The sequence below is a fragment of the Heterodontus francisci genome, chromosome 1, assembly GCF_036365525.1.
Source record: "Heterodontus francisci isolate sHetFra1 chromosome 1, sHetFra1.hap1, whole genome shotgun sequence".
Taxonomy (NCBI): domain Eukaryota; kingdom Metazoa; phylum Chordata; class Chondrichthyes; order Heterodontiformes; family Heterodontidae; genus Heterodontus; species Heterodontus francisci.
Window position 1 is genome coordinate 204,308,906 of NC_090371.1, and position 21,072 is coordinate 204,329,977.

Genomic DNA, 21,072 nt, shown 5'->3' on the forward strand with positions numbered 1-21,072 from the left:
CAACAAGCTCAGGTGCACTAACTTTCACGTAAGACTCTAAACTTGTGAAATGTATACCTCATTGAATTCTGAAGTTGTTGTTCCATCGTGTGGTGTTCTTTTCTCCTATATGCTCCAAGAATAGGAAATCCAAACCAAATATGAATTTTAATTGGGTAATTTTTTAGGCATTCACTAGTGAGCTTGAGTTTGACATGATTTTGTCTGATGGATTGAAAGTTCAATAGCCGTAGGTTTCAGTTGAATCTGCAAATTAATTTCTGGCAATGCAGTAAGAATTCTTAGCCCATTGTTTCCATTAATTCGCCTGCTGTTGATTTGGAACATTTATTAATTGCAGCTGTGTAAAAGTAATGAACTGACAAATTTTAAGCTCAAGGGCCCTTGGCTGATGACTAAATATTTCAGCATTTGCTGTTTAAGTAAAGGTTATTCAGTGACATAAATAGAGGAATATTTGGGTGATTTTTCTAATTTTCTGTTTTTATAGCATATTGATGTTGACTGTTATTCCCTTTAATGAATAAGGTTAGCGAAAATGTTTTATTTCACTTTCAGGCAAGATGCAAATCGTAATGCGGCCAGTGTTGCTGATATCCACAGACATGCAGGCAGTGCGGAACGGTCACAGCCTCCAGTGTCTTCCATGGTAAGATTCCTTTGATGAATACAAGAAATTGTAAATACTGGCACATATTGTTTCAGATGAAGTGACATAATTTAGTGAATTAATTTTAAGGAATAAGAATACACGAATCTAACTTTTCATATTTGTGCTTGTGTTTGATCATATTGCAGGCTCTAATGGAAGTTGGAGGCCCAAAGAATTCCTCGCTAATTTCAAGGAAACTTCCTACAATGCCAAAACCACAATGGCATCCACCTTGGAAGCTGTACAGAGTGAGAAAATTATAGTGTGAATCTTTTGTATCAACAATAATCTATTTCTAGACATTAAACACACCATCACAGCTAAAATTGTTCAGTGTGTAGCAAGCAAATGTTGGTTAAAATGTCTTCCTTTTTGCCTAACTACATATAAGAAAAGTGGCATATAAAAAAGTTTCTCCGAACTTGGGGTGGGTAAGTCACTAAGCCCTGATAGCATGTACTTAATGTTGTTAAAGGAAGAAAATGGCAGAGGCCCTGACCAGTTTTTCAGTCCTCAAATGTGCAAATTGTGCCAGGAGACTAGAGAGTAGTCAGATGAATGCTGCTTTTTGCAGGGAGAGAAGAATAATAAATCAGGAAAATATGGACTAAGTATAATGTCAATTATGAGCAAACTCTGAATCTGTAATTGGAGATAAAATTGGTGAGCTTTTAGAAATGAATAGCTTAATCAAGGACAGGCAACACAGATTGGGTAAAGGGAGTGCAGCAGAAGTTTATATGGGTTTTCAGATGACATTGCATAAATTGTCTCGAGTATTCTTAGAAAAATTCAAATCTATGTATAAGAGAAAATGAACATGAATAGCAAGTTGGTTGACTTCCAGGAAACACTGTTACTATTGTTGCTAGGATTGGCGAAGGCTGGAAATAGTCCTTCCATATTCCAGTAGGTCAGTGCTGGGTTCAGTTGTTCCCTGCAGATCTGGATAATTTGGCATGAAGAACACTAGCGAAATTTGGAGACAACAAAAAAGTGGGAGACTTTTGCAAGCAGATTGTGAAATATTTCAGGAGGGCAGACAGGTTAGCAAAATGGCCAGGCAGATGGAGGATGCAATTTAACGTGCATAAGTGTCAGGTAATGCATCTTGGTGGGGGTGAAACGAAGATTGTGAAAGACACAAGCATGTGACTGAACAGAAAGACCTGAGTTCAATTGCATAATGCCCTGCAAGTTCAAGTACAGGTAGATAAAATCCGTTTTTAAAAAAAACTAACAGTATTTTGGGTTTTATTAATGGTGCCTAACGTACAAGAGTAAACCAGTAATAAATTTATACAAAACATTAAGCCTGTGTGCAGATTTGGGTATCCCATTATGCAAGGAAATAAAAACCATAGATGATATCAGAGATGGTAAACAGTAGTTATAAGGAAAGGCAAAATGTTGGTGTTATTTCCACTTGAGCAAGGAAGGTTAACAGATTTGAGATTTAAAAAATTATCATGTGATTTGATGGGATGAATATGGAAGGACTATTTCCTCTATTTTGGGAGTCATTGATGAGGGGCTGTCAATGTAAAATGCTCAAAATGAGAAAGGTGGTGCAGAGAAATTTACTTGCACAGAGTAAGTAAAGCATTTGCTATTTGCAGCAGACAATAGTTGAGGCAGAGCTTATTGCACCTTTTATGGGAAAATTAGATAAGTCACAATCACAGAATTGTTACAGTGCAGAAGGAGGCCATTCGGCCCATTGTGTCTGCATTGGCTCTTTGAAAGCACAATTCACTCAATTCCATTCCCCTGCCTTCTCCCAGTAACTCTGCACATTCTTCCTTTTCATGTAACAGTCTAATTCCCTTTTGAATGCTTCAATTGAAACTGTGTCTCCACCACCCACTCAGGCAGTGCATTCCAGATCCTAACCACCCTCTGCGCGAAAATGTTTTTCCTCAGGTCACTTTTGCTTCTTTTACCGAATACTTGAAATCTGTGCCCTCTCATTCTCGATCCTTTCTTGAGTGGGAACAGTTTCTCTCTATCTGATCTGTCCAGACCCCTCATAATTTTGAATACCTCTATCAAATCACCTCTCAGCCTTCTCTTCAAGGAAAACAGTCCTAACTTCTCCAATCAATTCTTCATAACTGAGGTTCCTCATCCCTGGAACTATTCTCGTGAATCTTTTCCGTACTCTTTCCAATGCCCTTCGCATCTTTCCTAAAGTACAGTGCCCAGAGCTGGACGCAGTACTCCAGCTGAGCCTGAGTTAGTGTCTTATACAAGTTCAACATAACTTCCCTGCACTTGTACTCTATGCCCCTATTAATAAAGCCCAGGATACTGTATGCTTTATTAACCACTCTCAACCTGTCCTGCCACCTTCAATGACTTATGCAGATATACACCCAGGTCCCTCTGCTCCTGCACCTCCTTTAGAATTGTATCCTTTATTCTATATTGTCTCTCCATGTTCCTCCTACCAAAATGAATCACTTCACATTTCTCTGCATTGAACTTCATCTACCACCTGTCTGCCCATCCCACCAACTTGTCTATACCCTTTTGGAGTTCTGCACTATCCCCCTCAGTTCACAATGCTTCCAAGTTTCATATCATCTGCAAACTTTGAAATTGTGCCCTGTACACCAAGGTCTAGGTCAAAATATATCCGGAAAAGCAAGGATCCCAACACAGACCCCCCGATGAACTCCACTACAAGCCTTCCTCCAGCCCGAAATACATCCATTAACCACTACTTTGTTGCCTGTCACTCGGCCAATTTCATATCCATGTTGTTACTGTCCCTTTTATTCCGTGAGCTATAACCTTGCTCACAAGTCTGTTATGTGGCACTGTATCAAATGCCTTTTTGAAAGTCCATGTGCACCACATCAACAGCATTGCCCTCATCAACCCCCTCTGTTACCTCCTCAAAAAAACCCCAAGTTAGTTAAACATGATTTTCCCCTTCGAAATCCATGCTGGCTTTGCATAATTAACCCACATTTGTCCATGTGACTATTAACTTTGATTTTTTCTAGAAGTTTCTCTACCACCGAAGTTAAACTGGCTTGTAGTTGCTGGGCTTATCTTTACATCCTTTTTTGAATAAGGGTGTAACGTTTGCAAATCTCCATTCCTCTGGCACCATCCCGAGTCTAAGGAAGACTGAAAATCTATGGTCAGGGCCTTTGCGATTTCCACCCACACTTCCCTCAGAATCCTTGGATGCATCTCATCTGGTCCTGGTGCTTTATCCACTTTAAATACAGACAGCCTATCTAATATGTCCTCTTTATCAATTTTAAACCCTTCTAGTATCAGAATTACCTCCTTTCAATATTGCCTGGGACTTGGTAAAGACAGATTCAAAGTATTCATTTAATACCTCAGCTATGCCCTCTGCCTCCATGTGTAAATCTCCTTTTATAGTCCCTAATTGGCCCCACTCATTTTTCTGTTTATATGTCTGTAGAAAACTTTTCGATTCCCTTTAATGTTAGCTGCCAGTCTCCTTTCATGCTCTCTCTTTGCTTCTCTTATTTGCTTTTTCATTTCCCCTCTGGACTTTCTATATTCAGCCTGATTCTCAATAGAATTTTCTACCTGGCATCTGTCATATGCACACTTTTTCTTCTTTGTCTTCATTTCTATCTCTTTTTTGTCATCCAGGGAGCTCTGGATTTGTTTGCCCTACCTTTCCCCTTAGAGGAAACATACCTTGACTGTATCCGAACTGTCGTCTTTTTGATGGTAGCCCATTGTTCAGCTACTGTATTTCTTACCAACCTTTGACTTCAAATTATTTGCCTCGGCTCCATTCTTACCCCATTCAAGTTGGCTTTCCCCCAGTTAATTATTTTTACTCTGGAAAGTATTTTAAATAGGAAGATACAAGGCTAAGGGAAAAGAGCAGGGCATTGGGCTTTGTTTTAGATTGCACTAACGCAGCCAGCGTAGACAAGATTGGCTGAATGGTTACCTCCTGTGCTGTACACTTCCATTGTTATATGGTATGGTGGTATCAAAGTGCTACGATGTAGACTTGCACTTGTAATCCCGATATAGTTGATTCATTGCCAATCACCCTCTGGCACTGCACTAAAAATTAACAGTTACAAGTGTGGAGACTCATTCTTCAAGTATTAATTGTTGGAGATTTTAAAAACGTAAAATGAAATGGACTTTACTTTGTCTCCCTTCCTCTCCCTCAATCCAATCTTTTTCTGTGTTTCTTTCTATGTATTAGATTTTACTTTGAATTCACCCATTCTAACTTGCACTTCCTTCTCAGTCCTTCCTTTGTATTTCTCAATCCTTCAATCTGGTTAAGGAGTTACATAGTTGCTTGGCCAGTTCACTGAGGTCCCAAATAGCCTCTTTCCCTCATCACACCGTTATCAACTCAGACTTCCAGCAACTTGCAATGCAAAAAATTTTTCAACTTAAATGTCAACGCACCAGTCTGAAGACAGACACCATTCGATGCCCTGCTATAGCAAAACCTGGACCATTGTGCATTCCTCTGTTTTTGTTAAGTGCACAGATTTCAATCAAATTTCTTCAACTGGAAATAATGTCCGGAAGAGTGATAGGAGGCTGTTGAAATTCTCTACAACGACATTCAGTCAAAAATGTGCAGAAAAGATTAATAAAGTAGAGGTTTTGTAATGTTATCTTTAATTCATCCTTCACCGTTTCATGGTCGAAAAATTATGATTCAGTGTTGCTCATCTTGAATTTTGCATTAACTTATAGGTAATTAGTGGCCATTTGGGCTGGGTAAGATGTCTTGCAGTTGAACCTGGAAATCAGTGGTTTGTTACTGGCTCAGCTGATAGAACTATTAAGGTAAGATTGGATGTTGGAAGTACAATTTTTAAAAATAAATATTTTATTGGAATATTCAGGTGAATTCTCCTTTATTTTCATTTGCATTTTTCTCCTGGTCTGATGCATGGAGCTGATAGCATCAGGCATGTCTGCGCTGAGCAGTTACTTTTTTTAAAGTCTAAGAATTGACCTGCATTAAATACCATGGATTGGCAAGGTGCGACTCTCCACTTGCTGGGAGTTGCTGCCATCTTCTGGGCACAGTGCCATTTTTATTTGATTATTCTAAATTTTGGGATTCATGGTTGCTGACTTTCTAAAATTTGTTTAGAATAATTTACAGATTTTTTTTTTGTCCATGTTTGACTGGTACTTTGGTTTTGGCTTCTTCTCGGCCAGTTCCCAGCTCCTCTCTCCAGCAGTCTACCACCATTGAACTTTCTATGGGACTTTGTAGACATTACTTCACATCAGAGCTCTTATTGCACAGAAATAATTCCATAGTGCCTATTTAATAGTATTAGCAAAGATATTTGCCGTAATCAGAAGTGCCATTTTCCTGTTTCAGAAGCATTGATAGAGGCTGTGAAGAGAAGGTGGGGAAGGAGGCAAACCATAAGTATTGCAGTATAGGGGAAAAAAAACTATCGATGGAAATAGTCCAATGCCAGAGCACTACTACTGGAAAGACCTAGAAAATTCCCAGCTGAAAGTAAATGCTGCTCTTTATAGTGGACCTGCATTCTGTTAATTTTTTAAGAATGTAGTGCTCCAATTTAAAAATAACCTGACCAGTGAGATTGAAGTAAAGAGCAAATTGGAAATTTGAAACTAAAATGGAAGATGCTGGAAACACAGCAGGACAGTCAGCATCTATGGAGAGAAGAGATAGGTTGATATTTTTGGTGCAGACGTGGATCTGAAGGGTCTTCATCTGAAAAGTTAACCTCTCTGTCCTTTCCACATATGCTGACTAACCTGTGCGTTCCCAGCATTTTGTTGTAGCTGAGACTAAATGTTGTTTTGAAATGTAATATTTTATAATTGCATTTCCCTGATTGTACTTTACAGTAATCAGCATTACAAACTTATAGAAAATAATGTTGTAATTGTAGAACAACTAAGCTGCTGTTTAGGAACCTGAAACGATTCCTTGTAAAATCTGGCAAGTATTGTAATGTGAGACCATGCTGATTGACTTTACGCCTTTAATGCATCACTTTAAAGCTGTTTTATTTCATAGTGAGAAACTTTTTTTTGTTGTTGCATAGATCTGGGATCTGGCCAGTGGTAAGTTGAAGCTGTCTCTGACTGGGCATATCAGCACTGTACGAGGAGTGGCAGTCAGTTCACGCAGCCCGTACCTTTTCTCCTGTGGAGAGGATAAACAAGTGAAATGCTGGGATCTGGAATATAACAAGGTATAGATTTTCACAACATGGATACTACTAAAATTAATGTTCTGCAATTCTCCAGCTTGGCTTTTCACTGTTGATACTGAATATGTATATTAACTTATGAACAATTGTATGCCTACATTTATTCTTGTTTCCTGTTTATCTAGGTTATCCGACATTACCATGGTCATTTAAGTGCAGTGTATGGGCTTGATTTACATCCAACCATCGATGTCTTGATAACATGCGGCAGAGATTCAACTGCGAGGGTAAGTTGTTTTCTAAAATCATTGTGCAGCTCGGAGCAGATGTAATGCATGGACCACAAATCAAGTATTAATCTGATCATCGATTAGTATTTTTTGGGTTTTGCTAATGTGAAGCATAAAACCTGCTTTACTTCTCAGTTTTATTAGGGATACTGAAGCTTGGGTTTTGCATTGCAGTTACAGGAACTGATGAATTTTTCCTTCAGTTTTTTTTGTTTTTGGCCTAGGTATGGGATATTCGAACAAAAGCAAATGTACACACGTTAATAGGGCATACGAATACAGTAGCAACTGTGAAATGCCAAGCTGGAGAGCCACAGATTATTACAGGTAAATATAATTGTACATTTATTTTAAACATTAGCTGGCTGAACAAAGAAAAGATAGATCATCTTATCTAGCATCCCTTGATACTCCACTATGCACATTTAACTAATTCAGACTATTTCTCCTTGATTTACATCATAAAAAAAAATACAGGATAGTTTTATTGATTCACATTGGTATCTGCAGACCTTCCCAAATAGGAAGGCATATCGGAAAGGTTGGTATGGAAGACTGTGTCATCAGAACTGAATGGAGATGGAGAAACTGGGAGAATGGAATGAAGTCCTTACAGGAAGTAGGCTGTAAGGAAGTGTAGTCAAGGTAGGCTGTGGGAGTTAGTGGACTGTAGTGAATATTATTTGATGGCCAATCCCCAGAAATGGAGACAGAAGGGAAGACTCAGAAATGAACTATGTAAAGGTGAGAGAAGGGTGGAAATTGGAAGCAAAGTTGATGAAATTTTCCAGTTCAAGACAAGAGCAGGAAATGGCACAGATATCGTCATCAATGTACTGGGAAAAAAAGGCAAGGGAGAGTGACCGAGTAGGACTGGAACAAGGAATGTTCCACATATTCCACAAAAAGGCAGGCATAACTCGGATCCATGTGGGTACCCATAGCAACAGCTTTTATTTGGAGGAAGTGAGTTGAGTTAAATTGTTCAATGTGAGAACAAGTTCAGCCAGGCGGAGGAGAGTAATGGTGGATGGAGACTGGTTTGGCCTCCGTTCAAGGAAGAAGCTGAGAGCCCTCAGACTGTCCTGGTAGGGGATGGCAATGTAGAGGGATTGAACATCCATGGTGAAGAGGAGACAGTTGGGGCCAGGAAATTGGAAACTCTTAAAGTAACGGAAGGCATTGCAAGAGTCATGGGAGTCCTCAACGTGGACTCCAGACCTCATGAAGTCTCATGGCATCGGGTCAAACCTGGGCAAGGCAATTTCCTGCTGATTGCCACCTACCGCACCCCCTCAGCTGATGAATCAGTACTCCTCCATGTTGAACAGCAGTTGGAGGAAGCACTGAGGGTAGCAAGGGCGCAGAATGTACTCTGGGTGGGGGACTTCAATGTCCATCACCAAGAGTGGCTCGGTTGCACCACTACTGGCCGAGCCCTAAAGGACATAGCTGCTAGACTGGGTCTGCAGCAGATGGTAAGGGAGCCAACAAGAGGGAAAATTATACTTTATCTCGTCCTCACCAATCTGCCTGCCGCAGCTGCATCTCCATGTTGGTAGGAGTGCCCACTGCTCTGTCCTTGTGGAGACAAAGTCCTGTCTTCACATTGAAGATACCCTCCATCGTGTTGTGTCACTACCACCGTGCTAAATGGGATAGATTTCGAACAGATCTAGCAATGCAGAACTGGGCATCCATGAGGCGCTGTGGGCCATCAGCAGCAGAACTATACTGAACCACAATCTGTAACCTCATGGCCCAGCATATCCCCCTCTCTACCACAAGCCAAGAGACCAACCCTGGTTCAATGAAGAGTGCAGGAGGGCATGCCAGGAGCAGCGCCAGGCATACCTCAAAATGAGTTGTCAACCTGGTGAAGCTACAACCCAGGGCTACTTGCGTGCCAAACAGCTTAGGCAGCATGCAATAGACAGAGCTAGGCGATCCCATGACCAATGAACAGATCTAAGCTCTGCAGTCCTGGTGAATGGTGGTGGACAATTAAACAACTAACTGGAGGAGGTGGCTGCACAAATATCCCCATCCTCAATGCTGGGGGATCCCAGCCCATCAGTGCAAAAGATAAGGCTGAAGCATTTGCAACATTCTTCAGGGAGAAGTGCTGAGTGGATGATCCATCTCTGCCTGCTCCTGAAGTCCCCAGCATTACAGATACCAGTCTTCACCCAATTCAATTCACTCCACGTGATATCCAGAAACGACTGAAGGCACTGAATACTGTAAAGGCGATGGGCCCTGACAACATTCCGGCAATAGTACTGAAGACCTGTGCTCCAGAACTTGCCGCACCCCTAGCCAAACTGTTCCAGTACAGCTACAGCACTGGCATCTACCCTGCAATGTGGAAAATTGCCCAGGTATGTCCTGTACACAAAAAGCAGGTCAAGTCCAACCCGGCCAATTACCGCCCCATCAGCCTACTCTCAATCATCAGTAAAGTAATGGAAGTTGTCATCAACAGTACCAGCAAGCAGCACTTGCTTAGCAATAACCTGCTCAGTGACGCTCCGTTTGGGTTACGCAAGGGCCACTCAGCTCCTGACCTCATTACAGCCTTGGTTCAAATATGTACAAAAGAACTGAACTCCAGGTGAGGTGAGAGTGACTGCCCTTGACATCAAGGCAGCATTTGACAGAGTGTGGTATCAAGGAACCTGAGCAAAACTGGCGTTAATGGGAATCAGGGGGAAAACATTCTGGTTGGAGTCATACCTAATGCAAAGGAAGATGGTTGTGGTTGTTGGAGGTCAATCATCTCAGCTCCAGGACATCACTGCAGGGGTTTCTCAGGCTACTGTGCTAGGCCCAACCATCTTCAGCTGTTTCATCAATGGCCTTCCTTCAATAAAGTCAGAAGTGGGGATGTTCGCTGATGATTGCACAATGTTCAGCACCACTTGCGACGACTCTGATACTGAAGCAGTCCGTGTAGCAATGCAGCAAGACCTGGACAATATCGAGGTTTGGGCTGGTAAGTGGCAAGTGACGTTTGTGCCAGGCAATGACCATCTCCAACAAGAGAATCTAACCATCTCCCTTTGACAATCAATGCAATTGCGATCGCTGAATCCCCTGCTGTCAACATCCAGGAGGTTACCATTGACCAGAAACTGAACTGGAGTAGCCATATAAATACCATGGCTGCAAGGTTAGGCTAGAGGCTAGGAATCCTGCGGTGAGTAACTCACCACCTGACTTCCCAAAGCCTGTCCACCATCTACAAGGCACGCGTCAGGAGTGTGAAGGAATACTCTCCACTTGCCTGGATGAGTGCAGCTCCAACAACACTCAAGAAGCTCGACACCATCCAGGTCAAAGCAGCCTGCTTGATTGGCACCCCATTGCACAAACATTCACTCTCTCCACCACCAACGCACAGTGGCAGCATTGTGCACCATTTACAAGATGCACTGCAGCAAAGTACCAAGGCTCCTTAGACAGCACCTTCCAAATCCGTGACCTCTACCACTTAGAAGGACAAGGGCAGCAGATGCATGGGAACACCATCACCTGCAATTTCCCCTCCAAGCCACACACCATCCTGACTTGGAATGATATTGCCGTTCCTTCACTGTCGCTGGGTCAAAATCCTGGAACTACCTTCCCAGCAGCACTGTGGGTGTACCGACCCCACATGGACTGCAGTGGTTCAAGAAGGCAGCTCACCACCAACGTCTTGAGGGCAATTAGGGATGGGCAATAAATGCTGCCCTACCCAGCGATGCCCACATCCCATGAACAAATTTTTTTAGAAGTCCCCGCTTCTAAGCAAAGTGGAAGAGTGGTTAGTATACTGTATTTGCTCTTTACATTGTGGCCTGCTCTGCATTGGGGAGACCAAATGCAGATTGGGTGCTACTTTGCAGAACACCTCCATTCAGTCTGCACGCATGACTCTGAGCTTCCACTGCCTATCGTTTTCTCCACCTTGCTACCACACTCATCTCTGTCATCCGCCTCCTGCAGTGTTCCAATGAAGCTCAACATAAGCCCGAGGAACAGTATCTCATCTTTTGATTATGTACTTAACAGCCTTCTGGACTCTACCTTGAGTTCAACAATTTCAGACCGTAATCTCTGCTCTTTTTCTTTTCTTTTGCAGGTTTCAATCTGAGTATCGTTTTCCCTTATTTTGCTTTCGGACAGTAGCTGTTTCTCAGTCTGCTATTCGCATCTCATCTAGACACATTTGTCCCATTTTACTTGTCCCATTTCCACTCCCTTTGGCCCTTCACCACAAGCTCTTCTATCATTTAATCTCTCCTGCCTTCCACCCTATCACAGACATTCCCTGTTTTCTTTTCTCACCCTCTTCTCTCTCCTCTTTCTCCCCCCACCCCCACACTTCATTTGCTTAAATCCTATTACATTTCTAACTTTTCCTAGTTCTGATGAAAAGTCATTGACCTGAAACTTTAACTCCGTTTCTCTTCAGATGCTGCTAGACCTGCTGAGTAGCTCCAGAATCTGCAGTATTTTGCTTTTGGATGCATATTTGTTACCTTGCTTCAATAAATCATTCTCTTATGACTTTATTCTGGTGTCCAGTAGTCAGTTATCTGTTAAGTATGTACCTTTGGGAGGAAAGAAGCTGGTTCGGTTGACAGACCTGCTGATGAATCCCTGAATGAGGAAGATGTTGAGGGCGACAGCCCAGCTACTTCCTGTGAACATGGAGAACAGGAACAAAGGACACATGAAGTCAGTTCAGTTGAGTCTGGGAAGGGCGCCTGTGTCAGCTGGACTAAATTTGCTCAACCTGAGCTCCAAGATGGTCGGGACCAGAGTGTTGGTTGGGAAAAAATAAATTGCTACTAAACAGCGATAATGTCATATGTATATTTTATTTTCTTCATGAGGGGAGGGTTCAAGCTTAGCAAGTTTTGATTATAATTTTCCCTGTACATTAATTTGTCTATAAAATCAGCTTACTGATTCCTATCTGGCATCCTCTAACTAATGTGTTTTGGCCCACCTATTGAAAAATTGGAGAGCTGCAAGGGAGGGCGCATATGATAGGCACAATATCCAATATAGATCACAAGGGGGTGCTACTGTTACGTTCCCAGATTATGCTGTTGGGCAATACAGGCTGATTTAAGATGTGGGACCTTCTTGACTGCTTATGGGAGTAAATAACACTGCTGAACCCAAGGGAATTTGTGGGGCAAACCAAAACATGTTGACTTCCATATGCAGAGATAGAGGAAATCGACTAACATATGTTGATGTATGTGCCTTGCATGTGATGTGCACTTTCTGTCCACAAACTAACTCACTAACTTAAAAAATCTCAAATTGTCAACTTTTATGATGGAAAATGTCTGGACCATATCAACATGTTGCCGTCATGTTTTATTATACCAGTCAAATCACAATGATTTCTGAAACAAATTGTGGCTAGCATTTTTTAATGCATTTAAATTTCTAATACCCAATCCAAAATTGTGAATAGCAAAAAAATCCAAAGAATTGCATGTTTGACAAGAACATGATTAAATTTACCTATAGAGTTGTCTTTTGTGTCTTTTAATACCTTCATTACAGTTTTTACTTCAAGGCATCAGTCTACTTTAAAAAAAAAAATCTGTTCTGACTAGATTTTTTAAATTTCATATCAGTTGTCCAGACCTTTCAAGCACATCTGTGCATTCTTCAGATGTGCACCTTGCTGAATTTCCCATTATGTATTTTGTGCATCAGAATGATCTGAAGGAGAGAAGATAGTGTCCCCTCATCCTGTGAGGACTGGAGAGTTTCTTTGCTTTTCCCAAAAACTGTTGAAATTGGGAATTGAATTCTCTCAGCTTTATTTTAGGCGAGTGTTAGTCAACAAATGGTGTATGATAAACTGCACAGACAACACTTGTGATTTGCTACATTGTGATCTTGGGTTCTTTGTTTATGGAAATTTATACGTATTAAAGCCTTTGCAAGTTATAAGCTCATTAATAGTGTACTAAAGGGTAAATGTTTATGCTGGTGCATGCCAGTACATGTCAACAAAATGTGCAGTCAGCCCATGTTTTTTAAGACTGTTTATTTTAAGAATATTGACTGCACTGATCTTTAGTAACCGTATCAAGTGAAAGCTACAATAAGTCTGTTTGTTTATTATAGGAAGCCATGACACGACCATACGGCTCTGGGACTTGGTAGCAGGGAAAACTAGAGTCACATTAACGAATCACAAGAAGTCTGTTCGTTCTCTCATTCTACATCCAAGACAGTATGTCGCAAGATAATGTGTTCCTTCAATGTATTATATAAGTCCTGGTTGAACTATGGATGAAAAAACTTACTTTATATAATTGGGTGATGCGCATAGATTGAAGTTTATTTTTTTTAACTCATAACATTTTGATTTATTATGTGCTTAATAACAAAATATTCCTTTTTGTTATAGATACACCTTTGCTTCCGGTTCTCCAGATAATATAAAGCAGTGGAAATGCCCGGATGGTACTTTTATTCAGAATCTACCCGGTCATAATGCTATCATCAATACACTTTCTGTTAACTCCGATGGTGTGCTCGTATCAGGAGGTACGCTGTAGAGAAAGATGTATTGGAGATAAATTGCAGCTGAGCAAAACAAATATTTAATATTTCGATAATGTTTTGATATTAATTCAAGTACAAATGAGACAATATTTGGCCATATGTTTTCTCTTGTGTAATCTGCGTCATTTGCAGTGTAAATTAAACTAAAATTTCAGTTTTACACACAGCTTAATATGTTATAGTATCTTGTGAAATGTGTGGTTAGGATGTCTTGTAGAAAGATTACTGAATTTCATTAGTGCTAAATACGAATAATATGTAATTATATAATATTGTAATATATTAATAATATATAAATATATGAAGCAAGGGAGGAGATAGCAGGAGCTATCCTCTCTGGCCACAGGAGAAGTGCCAGAGGACTGTAGGACAGCGAATGTGGTACCATTATTCATGAAGGGTAGCAGGAATAAATCAAGTAATTAATTACAGGCCAGTGAGTCTAACATCAGTGGTCGGGAAACTATTGGAAAAACTTCTGAGGGACGGGTTAATCTCCACTTGGAGAGGTAGGGATTAATCAAGGATAGTCAGCATAGTTTTGTCGGGGGAGATCATGTAGATGAGGGTAAAGCAGTTGATGTAGTCTACATGGATTTCAGTAAGGCTTTTGATAAGGTCTCGCATGGGAGATTGGTTATGAAGGTAAGAGCCCAGGGGTCCAGGGCAATTTGGATCCAAAATTGGCTTAGTGGCAGGAGGCCAAGTCATTAAATATATTAAAGCAGGAGATAGATATATTAATGCCAACGGGATCAAGGGATATGGGGAGAAACCAGGAACAGGGTACTGAATTAGACGATCAGCCATGATCTTTTTTGAATGGCGGAGCAGGGCCGAATGGCCGTCTCCTCCTATTTTCTATGTTTTTTATGTTTTATGGTTGAGGCTTGTTTTTGCGATTGGAAGCCTGTAATCAGTGGTGTACCACAGGGATCGGTGCTGGAACCCTTGCTGTTTGTAGTGTACATTAATGATTTTGACGTGAATATAGGAGGTATGATCAGTAAGTTCACAAATGAGACAAAAATTGGTGGTGTCGTAAATAGTGAGGGGGAAAGTCTTAGATTACAGGACGATATAGATGGGCTGATAAGATGGACAGAGCAGTGACAAATGGAATTTAATCTGAGAAGTGTGAGGTGATGTATTTTGGAAGGACTAACAAGGCAAGGAAATATACAATGTGTGGTAGGACCCTAGGAAGTACAGAGGGTCAGAGGGACCTTGGTGTACTTGTCCATAGATCACTGAAGGCAGCAGCAGCACAGGTAGATAAGATGGTTAGGAAGGCATATGGGATACTTGCCTTTATTAGCCGAGGCATAGAATATAAGAGCAGGGAGGTTATGATGGAGCTGTATAAAATGCTAGTTAGGCCACAGCTGGAATACTGTGTACCGTTCTGGTCGCCACATTATCGGAAGGATGTGATTGCACTGGAGAGGGTGCAGAGGAGATTCGCTAGGATGTTGCCTGGGCTGGAGCATTTCAGCTATGAAGAGAGAACGGATAGACTTGGGTTTTTTCCTTAGAGCAGAGAAGACTGGGGGTGGGGGGGTGGGAAGGTGGAGACCTGATTGAGGTATACAAAATTGAGGGGCATTGATGGGGTAGATAGGAAGAAACTTTTTCCCTTAGTCGTTGTGTCAATAACCAGGGGACATAGATTTAAGGTAAGGGGCAGAAGGCTTAGAGGGGATTTGAGGAAGTGTTTTCACTCAGTGGTTGGAATCTGGAACACGCGGCCTGAAGGGGTCGTAGAGGCAGAAACCCTCAACATTTAAGAAGTATTTAGATGAGCACTTGAAACACCATAGCATACAAGGCTATGGGCCAAGTGCTGGAAAATGGGATTAGAATAGGTAGGTGCTTGATGGCCGGCACGGACGCGATGGGCCGAAGAGCCTGTTTCTCTGCTGTATGACTCTATAACACAAGCAGATTTGTCTCATTCTATGGTGTCCTGAAGTGACAGGTTTGGCTTAGACAATTATATTAATGTTCAGGTAATAAATGTATTTATGTAGTCTTTAGAAGTCAATGAAAGGGTTGGTTGACATTTGATCTGTTAGAATGTTGTCTTTCCAAAATGTAATGCCAAAGACACATAGCAGTCATACTGCACTTTAAGCAAACTGGTGTAATTTTAGAAATTATTATAGTTTTATTAATTTTTTTTGCATTAAGCTGATGGCTAGTCAATCTTTACATGATCTTTATATTAACAGCTGATAATGGTACCATGCATCTGTGGGACTGGAGAACTGGGTACAACTTCCAGCGAATACATGCAGCTGTGCAACCAGGCTCCTTAGACAGTGAATCTGGGATCTTTGCATGTATCTTTGACCAGTCGGAAAGCAGATTACTTACAGCAGAGGCTGATAAAACAATCAAGGTCTACAAGGAAGATGACACCGCTGTATGTATAGATTTTAATGTGTCATTTAATAGAGGATTGGATATTTTAAAGCTACAGTGGCCTACAGTTCCTTAATTGTTTCTATGATTAGGCATTACTAGGGTCTGCAGGGATTAGACACTACCATTTTGCCTTCAGGACTTCTGTTCAAATTTAGTCCAGTCTACCGGGATCAAAACCACCTTATCTACTAGCTGTGAATGTGCTGGAGTCTTAATCCAGTTTGTTTAGGATATTAATCAACAGCACAAAACTAGCCCTAACTTCATACTAAATCATTGCTGGGGAACAGTAGAAGGAGTTTGACTTTGCATCTAACATCTTGCATCTGGGAGTGTTTTATGCTGACTGGATGACTGAAATGGAAAGTGTTCTTTTCCAAGGCAGTTAATATTGCTTGTGCTGATGTGGACAAAAAGCACACCATATAATTCTAAAAAAGGAATATGGATTATATTTTAACATTTCCAGTTTTCTAACAATTTTTGAATTTGAACTTAAAAACAAAAGATGAATTCTGAGATGGAGTCCATTTTTTCCCAAAATGTTTTTCTCCATTGCCATGATAGTTCTCTTTTGCCATGTTCCTCTTTTCCAAACAAGAGCAGGGCAGTGACTTATTTGTGAGGCATTGCCTATGGCATTCTTGCACTAAACTTGAGAGTTGCCTCAAAGACATTTTTTGACACATCCTGAAAGTCCATGCTTCTCCCAAATAGTCCCACTAATTGGAATTTGTAAGGGAAATTCTTGCAATTCTTAAAGCTGTGATGAAAATAAATGTTCTGAGTATTTATGATTGAATCCATCTGCATAATATGAGCAACCGCGTTCTGTTCTGTCTTATCACGTAATAAACTGTGTAATTATACAATTACTGCGGAACATATCTGTACAACTAAACTTTCAGAAAGTAACTAAGAAATAATTGGTAGTGCAGTATGCTGAAAAAAGGAAAAATGCAGCTCTTTCCCTTGGGTGTGATATGAATAATGGAGTTGAAGTACGAAAAGTTTATTGCCAAGCTACTGCTATATATCTTGTAATCTAGATCAAAAGTAGAACAGCTTGCATTTATATTGCTTTTAATATAGTAAGACGTCCCAAGGTGCTGCACAGAAGTGATATCAGACATCATTTAACACTGAGCCACATGAGATATTAGGATAGGTGATCAAAAGGTCAAGAGGAGGTTGTGGAGAGATTTAGGGAGGAAATTCCAGAACTTGCAGCCTTGATGGTTGAAAGCACAGCACCATTGGTGGGGTGAAGGAAATTGGGGTTGAAGTTGGAGGATGTTAAAGTTGTGGGCGCCACAAAAGGATTTGAACACAAGGGCGAGAATTTTAAACTTGAGGCATTGTTGGGCCAGGAGCCAGTGTAGGTCAGCAAACACAGGGGTGATGGGGAATGCGACTTGGTGCAAATTAGGATTTGAGCAGCAGAGTTTTCGATGAACTGAAGATTACAGAGGGTGCAAGCTGGGGTCCGACCAAAGTAAGGTTTTTGCTTTTGCTTAATCGCTGTCAATGGTGGTTTGAGAAAGCTGTTACTGTTTTGACGTTACATTTTAGAAGGAAATCTTAGAACCTACAGTAATAACTTGCATTTATATAGTGCCTTTAACGTAGAAAAACATCCCAAAGGCCTCACAGGTTGTGAACAGTCTGGTTCAGCCTCAGACAGTTGCCAGGGATGGGGATGGAGTAGGTTGGAGGAAATTTCTGCTTATCCAGCATTGGATGTTGGACAAGCAGTCTGATCATTTCGAGACAGCAGAGGCGTTGAGACAGAAGTTAGCGAGAGCTGGGTGTTAGTGCAAGTTTGGAAATTAATGCTGTGTTTTTGGATAATTCTGCCAAAGAGCAGCATGTAGATGAGAAATAGGGGACCAAAGCTAGATCCTTCAGGGACTCCAGAGGTAATTTACAAAGTTTTAACTGAAGAATATTTCTTTGCTAACTTTATTGTAGTTAAGTAATGTTTTATCTTTTTTTTGGCCTAGACTGAAGAAACTCATCCAGTCAACTGGAAACCAGAAATCATCAAAAGGAAGAGATTTTAAGTGACTTTCACTTACAATTCATAATGGACATTATGCAGCATTTTGATTTTAAATAATCATCTACTTTAGGTTCTTTCCTGTATTCCTGCCCCAATCCAAAACCATTCACTGACTGAGAAGCCGACTTCTCTTGGGCCACTACCCAGTGTCACTTTGTAACTTGTTGCCAGGTCAGTAGATTTCTTTTTTTAATTGTGCCGGTATGACAATGTCATGCAAGGATCACAGGATACTAGTTTGTACCTATCAGTCCATGGCATATTAATGCAATCCCACTAAGTCAATATGTTTTAAAATGTAATTTCTTGTAATTTTGCTTCCGACTAAAAGATGTCTAAGTGGATGAACAATGCTTTAAGCTTGTTGTAACTCAGTTGTACATTATTTTCTTACAATAAATTGTGCAAATCTTCGTCCATGGTGAAAGTTCAAACTATCCTGCTGAAGGCAGGTTGATATTCAAGGAGCTATTTGAATCTGAGAAGTGTTAGAACTTGAGATACTGTTCACATCCAGCACAGTTCCTACAATGGAAATACATGCTGTGTGGAAGATGCTTGCAAAATCTTTTTTTGTTTGAGGAGCCAAATGGGATTTGTTCTGTAAATACATAAGCAAATTTAATAAGGCAGAAATTTTTATAATAGTTTGAAGCTTAAAAAAAAAAGTACTGCTCTATCACTTTCTGAAGACGCAAAAGATCTTATGAAGACTGGATAGTTCCAGTAGACAAAATAATTAACAGTTGGTTTTATTTATTGTTTTAGGCTTATTACTGAAGCTTGCTTTGATCAGAGCTAGTGAAGACACACTTCATCATATGTTAGTGGAGTGGTTATGGTATGGGAGTAGCAACACAGAATTTGTTAAATCTGGTACTTGTCCACCAGAAAATAGCCAAACGCTGGATTAATCTAAAAATCCAACTAATGTCTTCCATTTCTACCTGGCCTGTAACCCAATCCCAAACTATGCGGTTGGCAATGTCCTCAGGGCAACCAGAAGGGGCAATAAATACTGGCCAGAGTTGCCCAAGAACACATGGAAAAATATCCATCAGATTGATCTGTGGTGTGGGAGCTGAAAATTTGAGTTAAAACTGACAAAAACACAAGTTACTGGCAGCATATATAATTTTATATATCTTCCAAAGACAATAAGCAAAATATGTAAGGTCATTAAAAAATTTGTACACAAGATTTTAGAAACATAGACTAAGTTAGTGTTATTTCAACTGCAAGACAAAGCAAGAGTTTCAAAGAGTTGCTAAGATGTGAAGTAGGAAAAGCACACTGTAAATGTGAAGAGGAAGGAAAAAATATGAACTTGAAGCCAACAAGGAATGAATGTCAGTATGAAGCTGAGGAGGGAGAGCTAGCATAATTATGCTCTTCAACCAATAGGAATACACATTGCTGATGAATCTGGTAGGTGCTGGTATAGATCATTTACTCCAATACTGTGCTGGAATCAATTTCTTAAATCTAATCTGACACTGAATTTCAAAGGAGATAATTATAATTGTATTAGCTTTTGAATTAGTCGCAAACCATTATAAATGGAGCAAAAATTTGGGATGAATATCTGCTACCACTTATCAGTAAAGTGCTTGTGACCTTTCTTGTGCTGATCTGACAAGGTAAACTTTTGCTGTTGAGTCCAAGGATAGTTATAAAATATTGAAACATGTGATTCTTAATGTCTGTATGATATCAGAAGCATGCAGTCAAAACTTCAAGAAATTGAGAGCAACTGCACATACTACATACAATGAGTCAAAAGCGTTAGGAGATGTCTTGAAATTGTCTAAATAGTGAAAACGTATAAGATCATCGTCCTTGCCACCTAATGTTAAAGGATCAATTTCTGGGGTGGTTCTGGACGATCTATTAGCTGAACAAGCGAACCATTATTGAACCTCAAGAATATTGGGGTCCTAGAAACTGAATGGGTGATCGGATGTGTCCCTCCAATCGGCCAGAGGAAGACACACCATACCTGGTTTGCGCCCGCAGCCACGAGAATCGGGAAGAGCGTCCGAATCAAAATCTGTTTGGTGACGTTAGATATCTCATGTTCCAACTGTGATATAGGGGAAGTGCCAGCATTTGATGACCCGGTCGTGAAGCAGAGTACCAATTAGGAAGATCAGACTGATCATAATGAGACTCTGGGTATGCAACAATATTGAATACAAAGAAAATGACAACATTTTCTTTCCCACTCTTAACACATTGTTCTTGGATGAGTCATTTATTATTGGATGTACCCTAAAATTGTTACAGCCATTACAAAAAGACTGAAAATGCTCAAGCTGAAATTAAAAATAGAAAATGCCAGAAGTACATGAGTCAGGCAGCTTTTTAAAGAGAAGACAGATTATAACACCTTGAATATGTACTCCTCAGCAGACTTTTAGCCTTCAGTCTGAAAGAAACCCACAAAGTATCATAACCTTTCTTTTCCCTTTATAGCTGTGACTGGCAAACTTGTGTAATACTAGCATTTTCTGTTTGTTATTGATGAGACCAACTTTGGCATAGCCAACTCTTAAAAGATAGAATGGCTGATAGCACTGGCTCCGTCAGTGTGCCACTAACCAAAGTCCAACTAGAATACTCGGGTGGGTGGGGGGAAGAGAGGAGGGATAAATGGGAGTATCTACACTTAAACTATATTTTTGGGGGGAATGATTTGAATAAGGGAAATGTGACTACATTAGCTAATGAGGAGACAGCTTTGGTTAAAAAATGTTAGGGGCCCCGAGCTTTGTGCATGATTTCCCACAAAAAAAAAATCAACCAAGAGATGCTGGATAAATATGGGCTATCGATAGATTTCAGAGGTTCAGCAGACTGATTCCACATTAG

At 40.5% G+C, this 21,072-nt stretch overlaps 1 protein-coding gene across 1 annotated transcript in view; it reads left to right on the forward strand.

Moving 5' to 3' along the window:
• plrg1 (pleiotropic regulator 1) overlaps positions 1 to 18,614 on the forward strand; it is a 41,572-nt gene extending 22,958 nt beyond the window's left edge. The window contains exons 6-15 of the mRNA XM_068040601.1: positions 559 to 649; positions 799 to 900; positions 5,381 to 5,473; positions 6,727 to 6,876; positions 7,020 to 7,121; positions 7,349 to 7,451; positions 13,269 to 13,377; positions 13,555 to 13,694; positions 15,944 to 16,137; positions 18,143 to 18,614. Coding sequence (XP_067896702.1) covers positions 559 to 649; positions 799 to 900; positions 5,381 to 5,473; positions 6,727 to 6,876; positions 7,020 to 7,121; positions 7,349 to 7,451; positions 13,269 to 13,377; positions 13,555 to 13,694; positions 15,944 to 16,137; positions 18,143 to 18,202 — 1,144 coding nt within the window. The 3' untranslated portion in view covers positions 18,203 to 18,614. The remainder of the gene's footprint in view (positions 1 to 558; positions 650 to 798; positions 901 to 5,380; positions 5,474 to 6,726; positions 6,877 to 7,019; positions 7,122 to 7,348; positions 7,452 to 13,268; positions 13,378 to 13,554; positions 13,695 to 15,943; positions 16,138 to 18,142) is intronic.
• The last annotated feature ends 2,458 nt before the right edge of the window (positions 18,615 to 21,072 follow it).